Raw genomic sequence first — 25,264 nt, forward strand, 5'->3', positions numbered from 1 at the left:
ACCCTTTACTCTCCCTCTCACACAATCAAGGCCGGCAAAGCATCCGCAACATCCCTTATGTTGCAGACTCAATAAACAAGACAAAGGAATACGGAACTTCTAGATCAGGCTAATGAGTATATTTACGTACTAGTATGGTGTTAGAAAAAAAATTTGGTCGCTATGTTTTTTAGCTGATCTGATAGAAAACTATTAAACTATAGGTACGTACGTTAGCTAAAACATAAAATCGGCGTGATTTATCATTGACAGCTCCATATCATTACACACGCAGTTAAAGTAAGTAAAACTTGAAAATGCGTGTACGTACTCTCACGATGCAAACCTATAGTAAGTTATACATTGAACTATACTTAAACTAGTATCATATCCTTTCGTCTCTTCCTGAAGCGGAATAATTATTCCTTTTTAATTGTAAAGTAAATTTAAATGTCAATGACAGAAATTAAATTTCGCGAGTTTAATTCATTTAAATGAAACTAATATTTTTAAGATAAACTACGCGGATTTTTATCATTTTAAAAACTACATACTCCCGACGTTTCGGTTACTTTTCAGCAACCGTGATCACGGGCAGACGAGATGTGAGTGTCTGTAGTTTTTAAAATAATAAAAATCCGCGTAGTTCATCGGAAAAATATTAGTTTCATTTGCTCGCGTCTCTGTTGACTTCTTGTGAGTATACGTGATTTGTTTGCTCGAACAATTTTAGAGATCTCACAGTAATGTAGATTTGAGTCATTAATGATCTGTTAGTAAAGGATATTGAAACTTATTTATTTATTATTAGGATTTAAAATACTTTGTAGTTTAACTTATGAGGACTCCAAGGTAGCGTCGTGTCGGGTATTTGGAAGTAAAATGGGACTTATGTCATTTATAATAAGATGTCATATTGCCTTGTATGTTTGACTATAGTAGAGCTTTTTGCCATTATCTTCTTCAGTCCACAGTTAAGTGTTTACTCCGAACATGAACACATTAAATGACAGTGTTGAAGTAAATTTATCGCAAGAATAAAAAACATTACGGGTAGTACTTTATTTTAAATACATATCGTGACTAAATCGTGGAAAGATACTCATAAATTTCTTGGTCAAATTAAATTCTCCCGGTTCCGGAACGTAAAACATATTTACGTACGTAATTTTTGCTCTCTGCTTTATATATATGTAAACTGTTTGTGTATGTTTATTTATTAAATATTGCACAATGTTATGTACAATACGTATGTTATGTCATGCTGTTTGTCCCCCATAATTATCTGGCACTCATAGTTGTTTAGCACACCAATATTTAATTATTACGTATATTATATATATATATATATATATATATATTATGTTTACTTATATATAAATCTCTTTGTTTTTTATTTTTTTTTCCTTCTCTCTTTCTATTGTACCTACTCCACGCTTTCTCATCCAGTTTCCTCTATCGATAGGGTGTCTGGTAGAGATCTCTTTTAAGAGATAAGTTATCCTTTGTACATCACTCTCCCTTTGTAACAAATTTTTTAACTCTTGGTACATAAATAAATAAATACATACATACTAGCTGATCACTTGAAGTTCTCCGTTTAACCAGGTTATTTTGTTTATCTAAAATCATTCTTCTTATAATTTTAACTATCTGCTGGATGATCCCATCAAAATCTGTCCAGCCGTCCGTCTATGCCAGTGTTAAATACATTGGTATCAACAAACAACTTCTTGGTCGTTATGTATGAGTTTGTTTTGGATTATTTTGCTTCATCAATTATTGTGTACATCCATCTTCTATTACAGATTGTTGGGTAACTTTTTAACGACTCATTTTGTTTGACAGATAATAAGGGTCATTGATCTATTTCGATAATTCCATATACACTATTGAACTTGTTGTAACGAGTTTAGACTAACTTATACTTTCCGATATTTCCGGTCAAATCAATTAAACTTTTAGTTAGCGTATTAATTAACAAATCTTATATGACCATATATATATATTGTTAGTTATAACTATTTATAATAATTTAAATTGTGATATACTTGATAATTCTAAGCTTAACGTTATTTATATTCTGATATTTATTGGAAATTCTTATGATGGTTAAACTAGTGTAAATTAATGTTAATAATGTTTCTGTACAGTAATTTAAATGTCCAAATACTTAACAATTGGTTTTATAATTTATAATGAGAGCTTTTGCATGTTTTACGTAATGTTCAGTGTTTTATTATTTAATGGAAACTCGTATGAGGGAAACTGGCGCCCTCTATGATATTGTAACTTACCCTCACCTAAAAATGTTACCTTTGAATATTATAAATAGGATGTAAGTGCTAGACTGGGGGATTCTGTTACGAGTTGTGGAGCAATAAACATCTAAGTGGAAGTACTGCCTAATTTATTTCTAACAATATATATATATATATATATATATAAATATATATATATATTATGTTCCAGCCATGAAGCGTCTAATACTATTCCTGTCGCTTCTGTCCGCGGTGTTCGGACACCACATCCTCTGTATACAGAACGTGCCCTCAAGGAGCCATCACATCCTCATGATGGGGATCGTGAAGCCGCTGCTGGAAGCTGGTCACCAGGTCAGGGGCATATATGATATGTTTCCCTCACATACTGACATATCTCAGTAACTTCCATCCTATTTACTAAATAGTTTCGTTGTCACAAAGATCGTTTATTTGTGGAGGTCACTGAAACCTATACGTCACTGTAACAATAGAAGAGGAGAATTCTATAGGAATGTGACGAAACCGAGGCACATTATACATTGCCAGTGGGTAAATTCCATTCATGACCGTGCTGATCGCGATCATCACAAGGGCGTGTAAAAATATGTCCACGCTGATTTGGGTTTAGAAGTTCATGTAATTGGCTTTCCGTAGTTCAATAAATCAGTAACTTCTCCTCTTCTTAACGTACATTGAGATTAGTTCAGAACTATTTCGTCATGTTAGCGGGCAGACTGAGTCAGAGCCAGCTGTGATCAGTGATAGTTAGAAAACTGTGATTTGGATTCCTTAAAAAAATGATTTTCAATGAGGAAGTGTATATTAGATAAAAGATAATCTACACAAAGATAATCTAATCTAGTTTTCGCCCCCGACTCCGTCCGCGTGGACATCAGAGTTGAACTCACAGAGAGATGTGTAGTTTGTTAAAACAATACATATAGTAACTACGTTGAAGGCTTTTCATTTTAAACAATCTAAATACAGACAGCGCCATCTAGCGGGCTGGTTTGTGAATCTAAACCATCTGGGGCGCCACATAGATGCACACAAATGGGTCCAGCCGTTTAGTAGCTCAGTGACATACACACGTACAGTTGAATTATATATAAAGACATATGTTGTGAGTACTTTCACTCACAGGTCACAGGTTCAAGTCCGCTGATAACTCATTACAGTCAAACAGTTGTCAAGGTTACCGCGTATTATCTCACTGCACTCAGCGTCTCTCCGCACGAACTGTGTACAAACATACGATAAGTGAATTATATATAGATAACTGATAACTGTCCCTTGAACTCTGAAATACATCGCTTGTTAAGGACGAAAAATAACTAACATGATATCAGTCAGGTGGTGTGATTGACAGACAAATTGATTGTACGTTAATATATATATATATATAAATAGGGATAGATGTTTTGTCTATTAAAATATCATTACTCCCATCCTTAGTCCGAGCTAGTATCGTCCCACTAAACACGAACTTTTCCCGTTTCTCGTACAATAATTTACTTTATTACTATAGTTTGTTACTATAATTACTGGTGACTCTCGATAAAAGGACTTCACACATTCAAAGAATAAAATCTGTCCAGTAGTTACTGAGATAGATGCGAACAGACAAACAAACAAACTGTGAGTTATTTTTCATGCCTATAAGTTATGAATGTACGCACAGGTCACAATGATAACGACGTTCCCGGAGGAGAAGCCGGCGAAGAATCTCAGATACATAGACGTCGGCCACTTGAGGGACCTGGTGCCGAGTAAGTAGATGGCGGGCGACGCGCTCCTACCGTTATAAGAACTATAACTTATAAGCGATCTTACCACGAGTAATAATCCTCACACTGAATACACACAGTTTGAAGTAATTCATATTAAATTTTTACGTTCTTCATAAAGCGCTTTATCGTTCTCCTCTGACGAAAAAGTGAAAGTAAGAGTACTGACTGACTCATTGAAGTAGCTCCTGAAAGTCTCAATACAGTGTGATGAGGCTGTAAAGTCATTCTCTAACGGAATTCGTACCCGCGACCTTCCCAAAGAAGCAGCAACAGAGATGACTTTCGGGGTCAAAAATCCATGCGTCCAGTCCATCCAGGGTAGACCCAGAAGCTTCTTCTGAGTTCACCTACACCTTTGTACCTTACACGGATATGTATTCCCGAGAAGAGCGACATAAGGCCTCTGTCTAATGACTGACACTCTAAATCCATGCACCCTCTTACGGCCCATCATCAATTTTGCGCCAACTGTCACTAAAGTTATTTACCTAGCCACCGCTGTCTAACCCAGCCCGTTCCTGTGGCAAGACGTCAGAGTGAAATGAAGTTAGTGTCCCTTCAAGCGCTCGCTATGGCGACGAAAATACGTTCACACCTTCCAGTTCCTCTATTTAACAGAGACAGGTTGCAAAAGAAAGCCCACATTTGGCCAGACCTGCCTCTTGAGTCGATCAGCCCCCAGATTGTCAATCAAGAACGAAGCGAGACTGCAGCTAGTGTTCACAACATATCTTGGAGCAGTTCTGACTATGAGCCCTCCTTTTACAGAGGTTGTGATGTCAGGCAACGCGGGATTCAACACCACCTTTGTGAAGATATTCGCGAGGAACATATCACGGAGTACGATAGAGACGCCAGCTGTCAGAGAAGCTCTCATCAAACAGAACTTCGATGCTGTCGTAACAGAGTGGTTCTTCTCGGATTCTGATGCTGGGTAGGTTCCCAAACTGATTTAACCTATGTTAGTTTGGCCCACATTTTTGTTTTGTGATTAGATATAATCAACGTTTGTATATTTGGAATTTGTTAACTAATACCAGATATGCAGCAGTCCAACAGGCCCCATGGATTCTCCTCAGCGGTATGCTGATGCAAAGCCATCTAGAGAATATCATAGACAGCGTCAGATCCATACCCACGATTCCAACGATGATGAACGACTCCCCAATTCCGATGAGTTTTTTGCAGCGCCTTGTCAACACCGGCTCTTACCTTCTCATGGCTGGTGCTAATTTGTGAGTACAATGTAGTAGAGTAAAGAATTTGAAAAGATAATAGGATTTTTTTTCTGTGTTACTGTCCTGTTTTTGAAGTCTAATGCTTGTAGCGTGAAGTCCGCCATTAGTTCATAGTGGGCAATAATGAATACATAAATAAATATTAAATCTATAGATGTAAAAAGCTATGACAGGTCCTCAACTCACCAGAAAAGGGATGTATTCATGAAGATAAATCATCACTCATCTAAAGTCTAGGAAACCCAACCTGAATGACATCAAGTACAATAAAGTGTCAAGAATTACACAGAACTTCTTTGAACCAGGAAAAAATCTAAAGAGGATAACGAAACGGAAGGAAATTCGCATATTATATGTGAATTTAATTTTGTTATTTAACTCTGAAGTGCAGTGGATGTCAAAATATATAAGAGAGTGGCTTTAAAAAACTGGGTTGCAATGTAAGTGGAAACGCTCATTTCAGACTGGACCAATCTAAGATGGAAGCAAATTATGTGTCAGACTTCTCCGCTATATCTTCAGCTCGCGGAGTTCCCCTCCCTCCGTACAACGACGCTCTTTATAACGTGTCAGTACTGCTGGTCAACTCTCACCCGTCCTTCGCCCCAGCTAGGAGTCTGCCACCCAACGTGGTCGATATAGCGGGCTACCACATGGATGAGAACATAGCACCACTGCCCAAGGTCTGTATGAAATTGTACTAATTACGTCAAAAATTTTGTTAGCTCACACATATTTTTAGGTTCCTGGAGTTTTGATTGTTGTTTGTCCCATAACAGCTTCGGCATTTAGTCTGGTGTCTCCAGAAGTAACACTTAAAAAACGCTCTGATTTCAATCAAGCAGAGTAATAGTTTTGTCGCATAAAAAATAGACTATCGAAACACCTTACGTAACTTCAAAATAGTGAGTAAGAAAGAATAATTAGTGGGTATTCAAATACCCTTTCAATTAATGTCTTAAGACATAAATTTTATTTTATTACGGATGTATTTTTTTAAATGGGTTGGATAATTAAAAGATAATTGAATCTTTCTATCTGATTGTAGAAAGATATAGTTCCCGAAGTTTTGGAAGAGCTGTCTCCATGATATCCTCCAATTTCCAGGATCTCCAAGACCTCTTGGACTCTTCCACCAAAGGAGTCGTGTACTTCAGTATGGGATCCGTTTTGAAGTCAGCTAATTTACCGGAGAAGACTAAGGAGGGTCTTATCAAAGTGTTCAGCGAGTTGCCTTACACGGTGCTCTGGAAGTTTGAGGAGAAGATCGAGGGTCTTCCCAAGAACGTGCACGTCAGGCCCTGGATGCCACAGTCCAGTATCTTATGTATGTTCTATAGTTACTATTACTCTTGGTTAATACATATTTTAATACTTTGAAACTTTCTCGCAGCTCATCCAAATGTACTAGTATTTATAACACACGGTGGTCTTCTCTCGACCCTGGAGTCTCTATACCATGGAATACCCATCATCGCGATCCCCGTGTTCGGAGACCAGCCTGGGAACGCCAAGCGATGTGTAAGGGAGGGCAGAGCTCTCATGGTCAGCATCGGCCCAGATATGGCTCAAGACCTGGAAAAAGCTCTCAAGGAGATGCTCGGGAATGACAGGTGACAGACATTAAATAGATTTGCCTCAAGTTAAGTCAACGAAACAAGATAAATTTCATAAACATGTTGATATTTTCTCTATTTGAATTAAGGAAATGTTTTCGTAGAACTGTTGGTTTTTTTTAATCAAAGTTTATTAGTAGATTGTGAGGAACTTTACTAGAAACTTGCTGAACCGAGAGATTTCATTAAATTTATCATCTTTCAGTTATTATAAAAAAGCAAAGGAGCTGTCGAAGCTGTTCCGGAGCCGGCCGGTGAAGCCCGACAAGCTGATTCAGCATTACGTGGAGTTAGCTATTGAGAGTAAAGGTAACGTTGCAGCATAAATAGATCACGTGACGAAGGACGTCTTCAGCTAACGTGAGTGAGACGAGGAGAGCTCATCTTGTTTCAGGAGCGTACCATCTCCGTTCCAAGACGCATCTCTACAAGTGGTACGAGCTGTGGATGCTGGATCAGATCGCATTTGTCTTAGCGGTGCTCGCGATAGCGTTTAGTCTCCTCAAGAAGGTGGCTGGACTGTTCATGACGAAACAGAAGCAGAAGGGGAAGAAGGAAAAGAAGAATTAATAGAGCGATCTTTAGACTGTTTATTCGGTGTTGGTTACAAATTAACGGAAATTTTAACAAAAAATCTCGTTCTTTTAAAGATATTCTTAATAGTATTATTTGTATTTTCAAACGGCAACATAATATTTTTTTTCTATAACGGTACATTGTCAGGTTAAACGATTTCTGTCATGGCCATCTTGAGTAATTAGGCCGGATTTATTGTTTAAAAAAAATATTTAAGGTCTACAATTGAAAAAGAGACTAAATTACATTGCAAAAACAATAACATGCATTTAATTACATGCCATTAAACTATACAATATTGTTATTTAACTTATAACAAGTGTTTGTACAAAAACAACAGTGTGTTTATTACTGACAAGATCACAAGGTCACGAGCGAGTTCGCGTAATAGATTTTAAGTGCTCCTTCATTAACGAGTCCTTTATATAGTCCACTTTAATAAACGCGTAAGATTACGGCGTTTGACGAAAAAGGTGGTATATGATGTTTGTTGGATAAAAAAACCTGAAGGACATTTGATTTTTTTTTTATTATTTCTACTATATCCGGTTTTTGAACGATTTATCAGTGTATACGTAAAACTCTACCGGGATGAAGTGCTTTGAAATTTAAAAAAAAAGCAACAATTTTCACAATAGCAGAAAACTTAATCTTCATTTTCTATTTATTGAAGTTATTTAATGTTGTTTAATACTTTGCATTATCCTAAATATATTTTTTTGCACTATTTTTTTTTTTGCCTCCACATTATTTTTACTCTGTGATGGTTGGTTGGGAATGCGTTAATATTAAGCTCGCATTTTATGTTAACGTTCAATATATGTATATAAATCAATCTACACAAAAAAATTAAATTGATAATTAAGAAAACATTCAAAGAATGTGTAGCTTTCGAGACGCAGCAGAATATATATGTCGTAGAATCACAGAAATTAAAAATCCCTGTTCGTAGTCAGAGTACGCCATGTTGAATACTTTTAAGCGATCAGTGCTCACACCCGGCGCAGCACGGATGCACTACTGACAGTTTTCGTGACGTCGATAGCTAACTAAACAATTTAAAGCAACCAAGGAGGCTAAATAAGTTGCCAATTAAAAAAACGAATGACCGAATGAGGTTGATATCAGTAACTATCCCTAATATATATATATATGAAACTTGTATGTTCTTTTAATAAAAAAATATCTTAATAACTATTAACAAAAAAAAATACCCTTTATTTGACGTCTCCCTCGATGACTATTCAGTTTTTTTCTTATCATTTTTAAACATTTTTTTTACAAATAATATCAACATTTTGATCATCTTGAATATTAGATAAAAGACGAGGCTGAAGAAAGCCAGCTGGTCCAGCATCAGAAGTTGGTACCAGGAGTACAGTTGAGCTTTAGAGCGGAGATGTTGAGCTCCTAGAAAGTGGATATAAAAATTGACAAATTAGTATTAAAAAAATATTATTAATAAGGTATTCTTTATACAAGATAACACCATACGATCATGAAAATATAATTCACAATGATTGTTGTAATAAAACAGTTATTTACTTGATATTTTGTTTTATTTCTCACTTTAAACAATTTACGAACTTAACAAAAAAAAAAATATCAGAGCAGAGAGAGAAAGTGGAGGGAAAATATTTAGTGTCAAAAGTGACATCTATGTAGAACGCGGGAATTTCAAATATACTTCAACAATGACTTTGTTAGTTAAATGATTATTTTGTGAACACCGCGTCCATGTAAATCTTATTCTATGTAAACACAAAGACCTACCTCTGGTCTCAATGGCCAGTTCAATGTAATGATTGATGAGTGACGCTGGCGACACGGGACGATTCCTGAACAACTTGGAGAGGTACTTGGCGCGCTGGTTGTATCTGAACACAGAACAGGATTACTTATGTCACTGATAGATCGTGTTAAGTGAGAAATGTCTGTGTATTTTCACCGAGCAGTGGCGGGTTAAACACAAGAGCAGCGGGGTAACTGGCTGGAAGAGGCTACAGTAAGCCATGATGTCTAAATAGCCCCAAAAAGTACTGGTGCGGAAGGCAAGGGGAAACCACTGCAACTATCTTCCCAAGAAAGTCATCATGTATACGGATCACTGATACGTGATGATCACGAGTCTGCAAAGACTCTTGCGACAATAAAGAAGTAGAAGAAAAAGTCAATGTATAGCTAATATTTGTTATCTTCTACTTAAAGCCTTTAAAACTTCGTTAAATACTCACTTGTCATCGCTCAACATTTGCTTCAAGCCGGCCTGCAAGTTTTCTGGCAAGTTCTCATCGAAGGTGACTCTAATAGCTCTTCCCTCTCTCGTCGCGGTATCAGCATTATGAGGCTGGTCGCCAAATACCGGGACAGCCAACATCGGTACTCCATGATGAAGAGCTTCCAAAGAACTCAGCAGACCGCAATGCGTGATGAAGAGTTTGATATTTGGATGTGCTGTTCGGGAACCATTGAAATGATGATAAAGAAATTAAAATAAAAACGTAATAATAGTTTTATTTCAGTAAATTTTTCTGAGCATTCTTTAAATGTGCCTGCTATAGCAAATCTTACCCAGTACGCTAACTTGGGGGATCCATTTTCTCAAGTGTATATTTTTTGGTAAGTTTTCAATGTCTTCTTCGTATTTCCATAAAACCGGAAAAGGAAGTTCTCCCAAAACTTTGACCAGTTCCTGTTTCATCTTTTGTGGAAAATTGGAGGATTTCAGCAGCGAGCCCATGCTAAAGTATATGAAGCCTTGTCGGAATCCATCGACGAGGTTCCGGAGGTCCTAAAATGAACATGCAAATTTTATTTTCGTTCCATCTTAAGATATATCTTACGAATTATTCTTAGATTTTATACAGGTAGTGATTAAAAAAAACCTTTGGCAGTTCCTGAGTTTCGTCGACAAAGAAGCCTCCGATTTCTATGGCATTAGGTGGAAGTACGTTCGGAGTCGAGTACGATGGATGAGAATTGATAAATAATATTGATATATTATGGACAGCCTCTGAAAACGGAGGGAGAGTGACTCCGCGGGCAGCGGCGAGTGGAGAGAACCACTCGTCGTATAGAGATGCGTGGACAAAAGATTCCTTACTAGAAAGCGAGAACATTCGTATTTTTTATTGCTGGGATCATATACTTTAAGTTAATATATATAATTTGCATTATTGAAACTTACATAGAGTCCAATTTTGTTATAACATAAATGATAGTGTTCAACGATCTCTGTAAAAAGCTCATGGGGATGGGGAAGTGAAATATCATTGTGGGATGCACTGGGATGGAGCGTGTGGTGTCAATGAGATACTCCAAGTGCGGATGGTAGATGACTCCGCTGAACAGGATCCAAGGAGCTTGCTGGACAGCTGCATATCTGGGAAATAAACAAAATGGAGATCACTCAGTGAAAAGCTTAGTCAGATAACATAAAGGTGAAAAAAAAATAACAAGCCTCTAAGTACGTAACATAATATAAGGAATTTTCATAAAGAATTAGATAAGCTAAGACTGATGCTCTCACCCAGCCTCCATGTCTGATAAGAACCACTCTGTGACGACAGCGTCATATTTATTTTCCACCAGCGCTGATCTGACCTCAGGGTGATGGATAGTCGCTGTGGATATGTTGCGAGTCAGGGTTTTGATGGCAGAGAAACTGGTGACCTTGGTTTCCATGGCTGTTGTGCGTGAAATAGCGTTTCAGTAATTTGATCTTAATTAAAACATTATTCAGTATTTATATATTTGTGATATAAATCATACATTGTGAGAACGCAGTCAAAAAGCTGACATCTATGACAGTCAAGTTAATGTTTGTTGATGTCTTGTCAGGATACGGAGTAACCCAGGTCACCTGAAAGTTAAGAATAGCAATGAATTTATATCTAAGTAATCTCCGCGTTTCGGTTCCCGCACAGACGAGACAAACGAGATGTTAGTTTAACTAAAATTGCTGTTTACAAAACAGCTTCATCTGGATGTGGAATAAAAATCGACAAAATGGCAGCTCACCTTATGACCAGCCTTCAATAACGGCTGTACAATACCCTTGGCTAAGTTATGATGACTGATGGACGGGATGTGATGGAGGCAAAGAATGTTGTACCCGATGACTGACGAGGTCATCATCAGCAGCAGCAGAGAGACCTTCATGGCTATGAAACATATTTCCTATATACTAATTCAGTTTAAAACTAGCGTTTAGCGTCAATATTTAGTTCATCATCATCAGCCTATCAGACCCCACTGCTAAGCAAAGGCCTCTTCTCACATGGAGAAGGTTAGAGCATTAATCACCACGCTTGCTCAAGGCGGGTTGGCGATTTAGTTAGACTGTAATAAATAGTGAAGCCTTTTATATAACTAATTCCAGCATTCCACTAATGCTTTCATATTGTTAGTATCTATTCACAAATTCCTATACATTTAGATATTTTGCCGAGTAATTACTTACGTAATATTTGGTTCATCTTAAATTTTACTTAAACACAATCGTCTCGTAAGACACAACACTATTTACTATTAAATTTATCGATTTTTATGTTATCTGTGATAAAAAAAACAGTTGCACGTTCCAAAGGTTGTTGTTATGTTGTTGTAATTCACTAAATATTGTTTCAATTATCATTACAACACGCTTTTGTTATCTGTGTGTAGGATTTAAGATAGTATAACGTGTCCTATATATAGATCAATGGACATAAAATACATGATTTATTTACAATAAACTAAACATATTATATGCAAAAATTAAACAGATTTAAAACGTTTTAAAAATATGTATATCCTCTATTTAACTGCTATGTTATTTGCGACTTTTTATATATTTATAAAAAATATATTACATCTAAAATTTAAAGTGATCTTTGCTTCAACATTTGTATAATGATTCGTGAGTCACACGAGGAAGTGTTTCTTGTCCTCGGTCAGACTGACGATGAGATGAATGCTATTAATGCAAGCTCAGAGATACAATATTTTTTACAACGTCACGTAATAGACTTATGAATAACTCAGATTGTAGAGCATCATTTAAATTACACTAAGTTTTTTTGTTACTACGCGATTTTGTAGTGAAACTTCTTTAGAATCCTTGCGATTTCAAACTCGTTGAAATTTAAAAACAAGTCCATAGAGACATAAAAACAGATGTCCAGGATTCAGCCGGCGAGAGAATGGGATAGACCACGTCAGACGTTCTACGTGTCCTCGTTTACGGTATCCCCGCTATCGTCTACTAAACATTGTTCTCCTAGCATGCTCCTGTGTAGTGGGACATTCAGTATGTTATAAAGTTATCAAATACGCAAGACAATACGGGTAAGTGAACATGTCTAGCTCAGAAAATGTTTAAACTTCAATTTCAAAGATGATAGCGCGATATTTCTTTCAGATAACAACCGAGCGACTCAAACAAATCTATGATAAAAAAAATTCAAGATCAGAATGAATAATTAACGATTATTTTTAATATATTTCAATTCTTATCGGAGTAAAATTGTTTTTTTTTTAAGTGCGAGCGAGAGGTAACAGCTATCTCTATACAACCTACTACAGGACTTGGGCCTGTCCAGAACTAACATCAGTTCATTCTTGGAACGTACTTCGAAGGCAGCCCTAGTAGGTTCGTTTCAAATTTGGTTTGGTGGAGAGAGGAGCTTGGACGGTGGAGGTGAGCGTTTAACGCGTTAGATAGGAGCCCCTTAAACCTACACCTGGGTCGCAAGTGGCAGGCACTGTTGAAGCTCCTCTCCCTGCAACGATGGACCCAGCGCCCTCACGGTGAATCCATGGAATGATGAGAGGTTCTATTATGATTTAACTAAAAACCGTTTATATATTAGTATAGATATATAAACATTAATGTACAGCGACTTCCGGTTCCGACATAACCACACCTAACAATGCCTTATTTATATTTAATGTAAATATTAAAATTAACAGACAACGAGGTTATTTAAGTTTATCCTTGTTCAAGTAACGCTTTTCACAAATTGTAATCGACATTTTCTCGAACCCAAATACGTATCATTACTGGCACGTGATTATTCATATTAAAGTTAATGTATTACTAGGTTTTGCCCGCGACTCCGTCCTCGTGAACATCAGAGTTGCGCTCACAGAGATGTATAAAATGTGCTAAAGCAGTACATACAGTAACCAACGTTGGAGGCTTTTCGTTTTAAATAACCTACATAGAGACAGCGCCATCTAGTTGGCTGGTTTGTGACTTTAAACCATCTGGGGCGTCACATAGATGCATACAAATCGGTCCAGCGCCATCTAGCGGACTGGTCTGGAATGTAAACCTGGAGCGACACACGGAGCATACAAAATTAATTCAAATCGGTCCAGCAGGTCGAGGCTCAGTGACACACACACGTACAGTAGATAAATAATATCATTCACATACTATATATATATATAAAATACATTTTAACTGCAGTTTTGCTAATCACCATATTAATAACATCTCAAATAAATTTCAACTTTGACTCCAAAGCTATATATATATATATATATAAAAATAGTGTCTTAAGAATAAACAAAAATTCATTATCCTATAATATTATGACTAACACATCATTACCTAGCTTGATATAATGTTGTTTTTCATTTGTTTATGCTAAACACTAATGCGGAAGTAACTCTGTCTGTTACGTTTTCGCGCCTAAACCACCGAATCGAGTTTTATGGATTGTTGTATAGAGATATATAGGCTACCTTTTATGGTGATCCCGTTACCCCACGAGTGGAACTATGAAGTGCAGTCAGTCAGTGGCCGTTGTGGCAGAGAACAAATCTGATGTTGACGCGGACGGAGTCGCGGGCAAAAGCTAGTGCATATATGATCCTTAAGAACATTTGACGTAAGCATCTCTAGTGTACAAAATCAGCGGGATACAAGTAATAAAAGGGCTTTATATATAGAATTACTTTATTATACAAATTAACTTAATCATTAATCAACATATAAACATATAATTGTTTATTTTGGTTATGATAATGTTGTTATCTACTTTAATGTTTATTGCAATATATACAGCAGCTAACCACAAGTGTAAATCGTTACTACACACGAAGAGTTTCCCGTTTCCGTTTAAATAACCAAAGTAATGTTATATGTGAAGATTTATGTATCAAAAACATTTAAAGCTCCGTATGTAGTGACGCAAACTCAATATTAATACAGAGTAAGTAATTAAAATGCTCATAGAATTTAGTTTGGTGATTTTTTTTATACAAATACGCATAAAAAAACAGTAAAATTGTAAAATTTGTATTTTGACCTGCAAAATAAAAATAACATTTCATAAAAGCGTGACGTATTTATTAAATAAATCTTTGAAGTGTTCTTCGTCGTCCCTTAATTCGTATATCTGAACTACGCCTTCCGGTGTTAGAAGCGCCTGTTGAAAAATAATAGTTAAAGACATGAATCGCATTTATTGCTATATTAATTTAGCAGGCACTCCGAATACTCGATACTATATATTATACATCCCTATATATGTATACCTTATGAACCCTTAAAAGTCACTTGAAAAATAAATGAGTCAAAGTTAAACATAAAAAGCAAGACATAAATAAATAAGACTATTACAAACACTATCATAAAAACAGAAAATAATTTTAAACAAAAATATCTAACTGTGAGTATTTCATCCCAACTGTCAGACTATCAGACTCACAAAAGCTCTATCGTTGCCAGCACAGCATATGGCGCGGTCTGCACAGAGAGCGTTCACATCACTCTGTGCGAGCGACCACACACACACTCTAGACTGTACGCACAATATACGGAGAGGATTTGTGTACGACCAGTACAGAGATGTTATTGGATGCTGAAAAATAAAATTTATATATATATATCAGAACACTTTTTAATTAAAATTTTGTTTGTCTGTTTGTATCCTCTGATCCCTGAAAAGGATTAAACTATTTTGATCAAACTTTAACAAATAGACAGCTGATATAATGAGGATCAATTAAGATCTACTCAAAAGATCGACTATTAATATCTTATTTTACCTAAACACAACAATTTTATAACTGTCACACAAAAATATAACTCGGACAATATAAAATTATATTTAGAAACATAGATAATCAATATTTTATACTCACGCCATCTAGCGGTGTTTTCCTAACAGTTCTGCTTTCAACGAACCTGCCTTTGTTGTCGGACAGACACTTGTCTGTTGCGGGCGTTGATATATTTCTAACAAAATAATTATATATATATATATAAGAAATTTCTCAACAAGATCTCATCTTTACTACATACGCTGCGTTGCCCGTTTCTCAATCAATAACCTACGTCAATACTACGTGTGAGATTTGAATGAAAATTACTCAACGCTTCGTATGTAGCGACGAGAATGAGTTACACTAAGCATACTATGCACATCACGATACAACTCGTCCCTGTGTCTCTATTACGCCGCACGAGTCACATTCGTTGTGCTCCAGGACTTCATACAACGAACAGCGCTGAGACGTCTCCATTCAGTATGGAGTTACTACAGCTTCAACAAACAGACATTCATACAAACGATACGTGTTCAGTTGTGTGTTTTCTTGTACAAAGAATATACAGACTATTCATTATTGCACTGATAATTTTTGTGTCAGCTATGCAAAATCTTACAAAGTTAATGTTTTTTTTTTTTTACAAAAAATGTATATTTTTCACAACAGATGCAAATTTCAAACATACCTGCAATCCAAAGTGAGTAGAACTCTGTAATCTATGAGAGAACACAAGTTGATGGTTCCCGTATCGGTGGCCGCCAGAAAGTAGGGTAGTTTCGTAGTTTGCAAGCACGTAACCATGGTTGAGGAGTCTACAGATGTTATATATATTTTTTGTCATTAAACTTTTCTTTATATTAACTTAATTTAAGGATTTCTTTCTTATATCTCATTTACTTACTAGCTACTGTGAATCTATTAATTTTAACTCCCCCCATATTCTTCATACAACACAACACTTCACCCAAATTCTTCCCCACCAGATAGTTGTCAACTTTCAAATGTATTATTTTCAAATCGCTGCAAATGATTCCATTCTCCCAAAAATTTGTGTCAGTTTTATTGATGGCAACACTATCTGTCCTATCCAATTCGAATGTAGAACTAGATTTCGGTCGCGAGTGTTGCCGTTTAATGATATTTTTCTCCCGTTTCCTCGCTGCGATTCTTTTCTTCGCCGAGTTCAAATTGAAATCGGTGCCAACTGTTCTATTAGCTTCTAGATGTTCTGACAGAACTATCACTTGGGACCTCTTCAGTTTAATTTTCGACCACAAAGCCTTGCCTATATCCGATTTTACCCCCCTCTCCCTTATAATCGACCAGATCGTCAAAACACCTATACGTTGTAGAGAACAAATCTGTGAACAGACGATTATCCCAAAAAATCCTTCAGGTTATAGGTCTTAGAGCAAAATTCTTGGAATAAAAAGTATTTTTTTTTTGGTAGAACACATATATTTAGGTAATTGAAGCAAATTTTTTTTGGAAGGCCATAATATACCTGTCCAATAACATCGCTTCCAACGGAACCTGTGTAGTCTGTGAACTCCAAGCCCACGATGCTATCTACCGAGATGTCCTCACAGACGTTTATACCGCTGCTGGCGAATGCGCTGACTTGTGCGATGTACCTTTGTTGCTGTAACTAGACCAAATATACACGGATATACCACATGTGACTTAAAGAATAAACATAACATAAAATAAGACCTGATGGAAGATCATCATCAGCCTATCGGAGCCCGCTGCTGAGCAAAGGCCTCTTCTCACATGGAGAAGGTTAGAGTATAAATCACCACGCTCGCTCAAGACGGGTTGGCGATTTCAATCTTATAATTTGAAATTATAAGACCAGGTTTCCTCACGATGTTTTCCTTCACCGTCGTAAGTGGTGTCTGAATACTCTTAGAAAGTACATATGACTCGGTAAAGACCACATTGGTAGTTGCCAGGTTTCGAACCCGCGCCCTCACGTATGAGAGGCGGGCCTTAAACCTCCAGGCCACCACGACCTTCGACGAAGGAAGAAAAAACACACCTAATGTCGAATTATTCATCAAGATTGGATCATTTTGACAGACATCCTACTGAGAAACCTTTCAAATAACTTTTTATACGATTTTCATTTAATTAAACATTATTTTTTGTTACCCACCTTCACATAATTGCTGTTATTCCTCAAGTTCCACTCTCTGTCCAACTCACACTGACTGAGATTTGATTCTCTGACCCTATCATCAGCCAACGTGTTAGCGTCGTGACTCCACCACGCCTCCTCTGATAAATCCCAGAGACTTATGGACCTGTAATACGTACAACTTCTAAAAATATTCTATCTCAAGGAATTATGAGACCAAGAAGGTAGAAAGTGGAAAAGAATTTCATTAAAACCGTTTCCCGTACGACAATTTAAAGTGTGACGTCCCTAAAGAATATTTTTACGTAAAGTGAGCTTGTATCACGTATATAATAATTTTCGTAACACGTTTAATAAAATTATAATAAACAAACCCATCTTCCAAAGCTCCAACGAAATAGCCATCGGTGCTGCCTCTGAATTTACCAATTTTGACATCATCAGATGCCATCAAGGTCTTCAATGGCTCCACTCTCGCGACACTCAAATCCCAAAGACACAGAGCGCATTTATTTTTCAACACGCCCACAGTAAACTTCTTATGTATTGTGATAATCAAATTACTTTTACTATCAGAGAAAACGACACCGGTTATCTCAGTGTCCTTCACTAACGACTCCTCGTTCAAACTCTTCGTACATATAGCCATGTACCCGGTGCTGAACGGAAATTTTGAGGTCCTCACTAGATTCGACATGTTAATGTTGCCAGCATTCTTGCTCAGGACATTGCATACCCTGGACTCGACTCTTTTCATAAACTTCCTCAGCTTATTAGCGTCGTATTGATTTTTCTTTAGTTTATTTTTATATCCATCATATGGCAACACTGCGTCGTTACCAACGCCATCTTTTTGCTCGAAATATATTCTCAGAGGATTGTTTATATATGTATCTCTGATATTGGCTTTATTCATCACATCTTTGTTGTGAAATTTTTCGGTCGTGTTGTTTAAGTAATCCTGTCCGTTCAGATGTATGATTTGATTGGAAAATTCGATTGGATGCTGGGTCCATTTGGTGCACATTAAAACCTCCTCAGTCTGGACCTCTTCCGAGACCCCGTCGTCGAAGGTCTGCACGGATGTCTGCGTGTAGTTGTACCGTCCGAAGCTCGCCATGTATAATTCGTATGGGATCGGTTTCATTTCAAACAAATTGTACGAAATTTCATGAAATTTCACCATGCTCGTGATGTCCTCTGCTCTTTTTCTGAGCCTTTCGAATATCTTCCGTCTCTTTCTGTTAGCATCGGATTCCGTGAAGTCAATGAACAGAGGTCTGAAATTGATTGCATTAAGGACACACTAAATAAAGATTCCTACTTAATATATCCATGTTATTTGAAACGAGAGATCAAAGGCATTTCGTGTATTTTTTTAGGAACACCCCAAAAGTTTCGACAAATGAATTCCTATAAGATAATTCATTTACTAGAAGGACAAAAAAATCGGAAGCGTCAGGGTGTTCCTAATCATCTGGAGCTACTGAACCAACCATAAATCCACTATTTTATCTTCTATTTTCTATTCTTTTCTATTCTATGATCTTGTCCACAATTACCTGTCTAATATATCCACATGCAGCGTCTTCATACTTGACAGTCCTGATGACATATCCTGGAAGCCCTCATCCGTGAGAGAGATCTTCTTATCACTCTCTGGAACCTCGTCTATATATTCCATGGGATTTATCCTATCTTTGTGCCGTTCCGGGAGGTCGAAGTTACCTGGCATAAAAATAAAATTACCCTACGGAGTAAATCTTCCCCTATATATATTTCCCCCTAGTTTGGAGAATTCTTGAAATTTACAGTGCAATATTATCTATATAATAAAGAGGGAATTGCTTTAGGTATATAAATATCTAAGAGCATATATCATTAATGCTTACCTTGGATACACTTGGTGTCACAAACACGTGAATCTAAACACACAGCTTAGACTAAAACTATAAAATTGAGACCTCAACCAATCAAAGGCCTATCAAAAAATGTTTTTACAAGCCCCGATATGGGTTATTACAGTCACAAAGCTCACCGGAATCCAATTTGCTTTCCTCTCTGGATGATGATTCGTGATGAACATTATTATCACATCCATCATCGTCATCACTGCCATTCGCATCCCCAGCGGAACTGCGATTGGATTCACTGTGATAAGAATCGAAATCGGACTCGTAGCTCTCAAAATCATCCTCATAACTGACCTCTTCGTCGCTGGATTTATCTTTTATTTTCTATAAATTAGGAATATTTCAATTTATTTGTTTGAAAATTCAAATTAATTTATTTCTAATAAATACCTTGTCTTCTAGATCAATGAAAAATGCTTTCGGCTTAGCGCTCAATGTTTGGTTCAATTTTAATAGCTCCGTGTTGTTGTCCACCACATCACTAGTTAAAACTTTTATTTCAGCTTCGTCTAAAGTCCTTGTATTTGTTCTCTCTCTTTTCCCCGCGACTTTACTTTCAGTTTTCGGTAAAACCTTAGCTCCTTCGTCTTCTAGATTCAATTTTCGTTTTACTATTGGAGAATTTACGGTCACGTTGGTGAAAGGTAACTTTCTGTTCGGTGCATTAATTGATTTAACTGCAGATCTGGCTGATAGCGGTATTGCCTTCACGTCTTTGACAGGCGTTTTGCTTTTATAACTCCTTGTGCTTACTTGGCTTACTGATGAAGATGATGATTTAAGTAAATCTTTCATTGGAAACACGTCGCTGTTTCTATTCGATGCGATCTTTCTCGGAGCTTTAACCGCATCTTTTCTCGCGTAAATATCAGCGGCAGATGATTTCTGTACAAAATTTCGTGGTGTAGACACGCTGTACACACTTTTCTTGGATCTCTCTTCCTGCTTCTTATTTAAGATATCATCTTTGGAGTGTTCTCGTTCCTTATCAGTTCTTCTCTTTGAAGTTTTCATGATTAATATGTTACTTTATTATTATAGTCCAAATTGCATTTAAATAATTTATTTCTTGTAAAGGCTTGTATTGATCTTCTGTAATTAGAAAATTACTGTAGACTCAAATAGCAGAGTAGGGTACAGTCACACTTAAATTAATTGTCTATGTCACATTATCTTTATATAACATTTAAACTTATTCGTGAGTTAAAGGTAACATTATATTTTAGTTACAAAATTTTATGTACTCGAGCGTTGTCATGGCAACGAATAATTGACATGTGTGAGTAGCGACATCTATTGGGCAATTTCGTTACGATCTAAATTGATACAGAAAAAAAAATGTGTAATCAGTTTTGACATAGAGTGCCGAGATTTTAAACTGTGTTATAAATGTACTTATTCCTATTTTATTTTATCTGAAGGATGTAATGTTTTAAAATTTACAATTTATAAGTAAATCGGCAGCGAATGTGTAGGTTGTAGACAAAAAATATTAAACAGAATTGTTTGATATTTACAGGAATACAGATTCTAATTATTAGCACAGATTAAACTTGTGTTATCGATGTCACATTATTTTTTTTTTGTGACCTGTTTGATTATTTTTTTTTTGTTTACAAAAAAAAAAGCAAATGTTTAAATAGGTCAGCTGTTTAAATAAGACCTTTTTTTAAATAATATAACGGGTTAATTTAAAAGTGACACACATTAAGCGATATAATATTTTATTACGTGACAGACGTACATACAGACGTGTTAACTACTAACAAATAAATAATCTAACACAAAGAATAAATAAAACTAAATTGAAAAGTCAAAGGAAATGTACTTTTATTTATAATTACTTAATAATCGATTAGTAATACAATATGCGAGACGATTCGGACGTTAACAATAAATAGTGACGTCATATCCGCCGAGGTGCGTTTACTGAACATGATTTCGGGACTACCCTCAAAATAAAACATCCAAATTCGAAATGCAAATTTAAAAAAAAAAACCGGTAACTTAAAAAAATTTCTGTAATTTTGCTGTCGTCTTACAAGCCAGCGATGATCGTGGCGGGATCCTCCACCCCCTCTTTGATCTTCCTAAGGAACATGACGGCCTCGCGTCCGTCTATCAATCTGTGGTCGTAAGTTAGAGCTATGTACATCATAGGTCTGATGACCACTTGACCGTTCAGAGCGATGGGACGCTCGAAGATGCCGTGCATGCCCAGGATCGCTGACTGCGGTGGGTTCACGATGGGCGTCCCCATCAGGGACCCGAAGACGCCCCCGTTGCTGATAGTGAAGGTACCCCCGTCCATCTCCTCGATGGTCAGCCTGCCTTTCCTCGCCTTTTCAGCCAGCTCAGCTATATTCAGCTCGATGTCCGCGTAAGTCATGTTGTGGACGTTCCTTATGACAGGCACCACCAGACCCTTGGGCGTGGCGACGGCAACCGATATGTCCACGTAGTCGCGGTAAATGATCTCGTTTCCTTCGATCACGGCGTTCACGACCGGCTGGTCCATGAGAGCTGTAGCGGACGCCTTGACGAAGGGCGACATCAAACCCAGCTTCACTCCGTGCTTTTTGGTGAACGCGTCCAGATGTTTCTTCCTGAAGGCCATGATATGGGACATGTCTATTTCGTTGAACGTCGTCAGCAGAGCGTTCGTGTTCTGCGCGTCCTTCAGTCTCTCGGCTATACGCAGCCTCATGCGGTTCATCTTGACGCGCTGTTCGCTTCTGGTCCCGACGATTTCTTTGCTGTAGTCTGATGGTGGGACTTTCACTGAGGCTGTTTCTATCGCTTGTGCGTGACGGATGGCTGCTACTGGGATGGACGAGATCGGGGCGGCTGGTTTCGGAGGGGCCTGCTGGGGGGGTGGGGCGGCGGCCGGTGGTGGGGGAACTGCGGCTGATGGAGGGGGAACAGCGGCTGGTGGTGGGGGTGCGGCTGCAGCTGGAGGGGGCGGTGGCACTTCCTTGGGAGGTTCAGGCGCAGCAGGCGCTGCCTTTTTGGGAGCCGCCCCCGTGATCTCCAGCCTGAACAGTTTCTGCCCAGCCTTCACCGTCTCTCCATCCTTGACGTACAACTCCTTGATGATACCATTGTCCGGCGCCATGACCGGGATAGCGGTTTTGTCTGTTTCGATTTCAAGCACGACCTCGTCAGCGGCGACAGCGTCACCAACTTTTTTGTCAAGCTTGACGTCACCTTCCGACACGGAGTCTGGGAAGCTCGGAGTCATCACATCCTGTTCCGCTAACAGGGTGTTTGTGAAGTGGAAGGAGGCTGTTTGGGTGCTGGATAAGACTCTTGGCTTCGCGAGGGTAGCTTTGGGTAGGGCGGCGCAGACCCTGGTGACCTCTGACGACCTAAAGCGGAAACTGTGACCCTGCCGCCGATATATGGTCTGCAGGTGTTTGGAGCAGCGTCTCAACATCTTGATCGACTTATTTCAACCTGGAAATTATATAAAGATAACATTATAACCCCTATTTTATGAATCAAACATTCCGTGTATACAATGTTAGTGTAACAGCATCTCTGCCACTGATAAGCTCTGGCACAAAGATTCAAATGCTTTCAGCGATGTTACAGTATATAATATTGCCTATCTCGTTAATTACTAAATTTACATACATTATAAGGTACAATCACACAAAAAAGTGAAATTAATTTAGATTGTAGAGGGATTGTCACACAATTATGTGCTAATTGATTTGATCGTTCCATTGATTTATTTATAAAATGTCAAATTGTTATAACGATATGACAGTTATGTGAAATTATTTATCAAATCGGTGGTATTTTTAGATTTGTGAGTCATAGAAGAGTGAGTGAGTGGGTGGGTGGTTCTACAAGAAGGATCTTACTGCGAGTTTGCGAAACAAAACTCAATACTGTTAGTTACTATGTTTTGTAACACGTCAAACAGACAGAGATGAAAACTCTCAGCATTCCATGGATTTACCGTGCGGGTGCCGGGTCCATAGTTACAGGGAGAGGAGCTTCAACAGTGCCTGGGACGACCCAGGTGTAGGTTTAAGGGTCCCCTAACTAACGCATCAAACACTCACCTCCACCGTTGGAGCTCCTCTCTACCTAACCAACTTTGAAACGAACCTACTAGGGCCACCTTTGAAGTATGTTCTAAGAATGAATTGATGTTAGTTCTGGACAGGCCCAAGTCTTTTAGTAGGTTGAAAGTATCAATATAGATTTATGAATGAAAAGCAGGAAAGTGTTTGTAATTAGTTTGGCAATGCGAAACTCCTTGTCAGCGAACTTAGTATTATTCTGAGCAGCTGTGTATGCAAGTCGAGGTGTTGTTCACAGCAGGGTCAGGGTGGCGAGCAATGTACAAGAGAATTTTGATAGAATGAACAGATCAAAGGAAGTATGGTTTCCAGCGGTTATCACAGTAATGCGAATGAGTAGAAATCTCTAGGCTAAAGCTAGACCTAAATCAGCACTATTTTAAGGTATGTTATTTATACATTTTCCTATAAGTTGTGAAAGTTGATTTAATCGGGCAGAGGCAAAGATGTTATCATATAAAATCATTGAAAATTTTGTTTTAAATAAACCTTTTTGGTTAATGACTTTAGAATACTCAATTTAAGTTAATGAACATATTACAATTAAGGTTATTTTATTTATAAAATTGTAGTTAAATGTATGAAAAATAAAAATGAAAACTGTATACATAAAATATGTAAATGGCGAGGTACACAAAATTTTATTATTAAATTTAATGCTACGAATAATTTAATTATATATGTACATGTTAATATGTTTGAAAAAACCCAGCCTTAAGAATTATGTTAGTTGTCAAAAAATACGTAAACAGATTTCAATAGTTAATAACTGTCAATAAGAATAGTCTTATTTGAATCATGTCCTTTTTGGCAGAACTAACATTAGAGTTATAAGTCACTGACAAATAACTATCAATTAGTTACGAAATCATTGATTAGAAATGTAAACAATATATAACCAAAAAGATATAACAAGTGATTGGGGAGCGATAAATACAATACCTCCAGAATTGACACTCAAGATTAATCGATAGTAGTAAGTCTTACCTTAATTCGAGTAAACACTGATTGATATTAGCGAAAAAAAATGTTACATAAGCCAAAATCTCATGACACTAAATCGATACCGTTATGTTACGTGAATAATAACGTGATGGTAATTTATAATTGAGATACTTCACTTTTACACGCTGCTTTATATGAATTCGTGTATACCAAGATCTACATCAAGTGCGCCTCTCACCCTTGCGATGTCTTAAACGAGTTGGCTATTGCCGCCTGGCGAATTTTACACCTGTCATGTGCTCTAACCCGGAGAGGCGTTTCGTTATCGCATGTAATTGTTTTACTTATATTTAAAATTAATTAATATAAACGATGATTAAATTTAGAATTTTATGAAAATATTTATATAATAAAAATTAAAAGAAAGTTTTTAATTAAAATAATTGTTGTATTTAATTAAATCTAAATTAAGAATACGGATATTTAAAAACATTGACGCTTCTTAATTTGTAATTAAATGTTAAATAAGCGGGAAAATTGTTACTGACTTAAAACGTATAATTATTGTCTATGGCCAGCTGACAGACCGATTCATAGTTTTGCTATTTGATAAGAGATGACTCTGCATACGCTGGAGTATAAAATATGAATGGGTTATAAAAATGT

At 37.1% G+C, this 25,264-nt stretch overlaps 4 protein-coding genes across 5 annotated transcripts; 1 reads left to right on the forward strand and 3 right to left on the reverse strand.

The window, feature by feature from the left end:
- Positions 1-943: 943 nt before the first annotated feature.
- LOC116776743 (UDP-glucosyltransferase 2-like) lies at positions 944-8,192 on the forward strand. Of its 2 annotated transcripts, none has more exons than XM_061528962.1 (10): positions 944-1,032; positions 2,452-2,594; positions 3,925-4,012; positions 4,802-4,967; positions 5,074-5,268; positions 5,735-5,954; positions 6,379-6,598; positions 6,665-6,884; positions 7,093-7,196; positions 7,282-8,192. In XM_061528962.1, exons 2-10 carry the CDS (start codon positions 2,454-2,456, stop codon positions 7,455-7,457), a joined length of 1,530 nt encoding a protein of 509 aa, XP_061384946.1. In that variant the 5' UTR covers positions 944-1,032; positions 2,452-2,453; the 3' UTR covers positions 7,458-8,192. The 2 variants fall into 2 exon arrangements, with proteins under 2 accessions (XP_061384946.1, XP_061384945.1); XM_061528961.1 differs by having other exon boundaries at positions 945-1,139.
- A 456-nt stretch (positions 8,193-8,648) lies between these two features.
- On the reverse strand, positions 8,649-12,088 carry LOC116776731 (UDP-glucosyltransferase 2-like). The gene is made up of 10 exons (XM_032669972.2): positions 11,926-12,088; positions 11,484-11,626; positions 11,235-11,325; positions 10,993-11,149; positions 10,651-10,845; positions 10,349-10,565; positions 10,035-10,254; positions 9,698-9,917; positions 9,237-9,340; positions 8,649-8,873 (listed from the first exon to the last, which is right to left on the reverse strand). Exons 1-10 carry the CDS (start codon positions 11,939-11,941, stop codon positions 8,704-8,706), a joined length of 1,533 nt encoding a protein of 510 aa, XP_032525863.2. The 5' UTR covers positions 11,942-12,088; the 3' UTR covers positions 8,649-8,703.
- Positions 12,089-14,404: 2,316 nt separating this feature from the next.
- Positions 14,405-20,777, reverse strand: LOC116777068 (cytoplasmic dynein 2 intermediate chain 1). Its single transcript, XM_032670431.2, has 11 exons — positions 19,950-20,777; positions 19,685-19,883; positions 19,209-19,374; positions 18,021-18,926; positions 17,665-17,812; positions 17,011-17,154; positions 16,408-16,867; positions 16,192-16,318; positions 15,600-15,693; positions 15,164-15,316; positions 14,405-14,881 (listed from the first exon to the last, which is right to left on the reverse strand). Exons 1-11 carry the CDS (start codon positions 20,571-20,573, stop codon positions 14,783-14,785), a joined length of 3,120 nt encoding a protein of 1,039 aa, XP_032526322.2. The 5' UTR covers positions 20,574-20,777; the 3' UTR covers positions 14,405-14,782.
- Positions 20,778-21,364: 587 nt separating this feature from the next.
- LOC116776879 (dihydrolipoyllysine-residue succinyltransferase component of 2-oxoglutarate dehydrogenase complex, mitochondrial-like) lies at positions 21,365-24,928 on the reverse strand. Its single transcript, XM_032670165.2, has 2 exons — positions 24,775-24,928; positions 21,365-23,015 (listed from the first exon to the last, which is right to left on the reverse strand). The coding sequence occupies exon 2, from the start codon at positions 22,993-22,995 to the stop codon at positions 21,598-21,600; it is 1,398 nt and encodes a 465-aa protein (XP_032526056.2). The 5' UTR covers positions 22,996-23,015; positions 24,775-24,928; the 3' UTR covers positions 21,365-21,597.
- Between the last annotated feature and the right edge of the window lie 336 nt (positions 24,929-25,264).

Source organism: Danaus plexippus, assembly GCF_018135715.1.
Source record: "Danaus plexippus chromosome 29 unlocalized genomic scaffold, MEX_DaPlex mxdp_36, whole genome shotgun sequence".
NCBI lineage: Eukaryota > Metazoa > Arthropoda > Insecta > Lepidoptera > Nymphalidae > Danaus > Danaus plexippus.

Coding starts and splice junctions, on each gene's coding strand:
- LOC116777068 (XM_032670431.2), bottom strand. CDS start 20,573: ATGAAAACTTCAAAGAGAAGAACTGATAAGGAACGAGAACACTCCAAA. Junction 19,375..19,684: donor GGAAAGCAAATTGGATTCCG/GTGAGCTTTGTG, acceptor TTTTTATGCCAG/GTAACTTCGACCTCCCGGAA. Junction 16,868..17,010: donor GAAGCGATGTTATTGGACAG/GTATATTATGGC, acceptor GTCTGTTCACAG/ATTTGTTCTCTACAACGTAT.
- LOC116776743 (XM_061528962.1), top strand. CDS start 2,454: ATGAAGCGTCTAATACTATTCCTGTCGCTTCTGTCCGCGGTGTTCGGA. Junction 5,955..6,378: donor ACATAGCACCACTGCCCAAG/GTCTGTATGAAA, acceptor TCCAATTTCCAG/GATCTCCAAGACCTCTTGGA. Junction 6,599..6,664: donor GCCACAGTCCAGTATCTTAT/GTATGTTCTATA, acceptor ACTTTCTCGCAG/CTCATCCAAATGTACTAGTA.
- LOC116776879 (XM_032670165.2), bottom strand. CDS start 22,995: ATGTTGAGACGCTGCTCCAAACACCTGCAGACCATATATCGGCGGCAG.
- LOC116776731 (XM_032669972.2), bottom strand. Junction 11,326..11,483: donor TATTGAAGGCTGGTCATAAG/GTGAGCTGCCAT, acceptor CTTAACTTTCAG/GTGACCTGGGTTACTCCGTA. Junction 11,150..11,234: donor TTTGACTGCGTTCTCACAAT/GTATGATTTATA, acceptor CACGCACAACAG/CCATGGAAACCAAGGTCACC.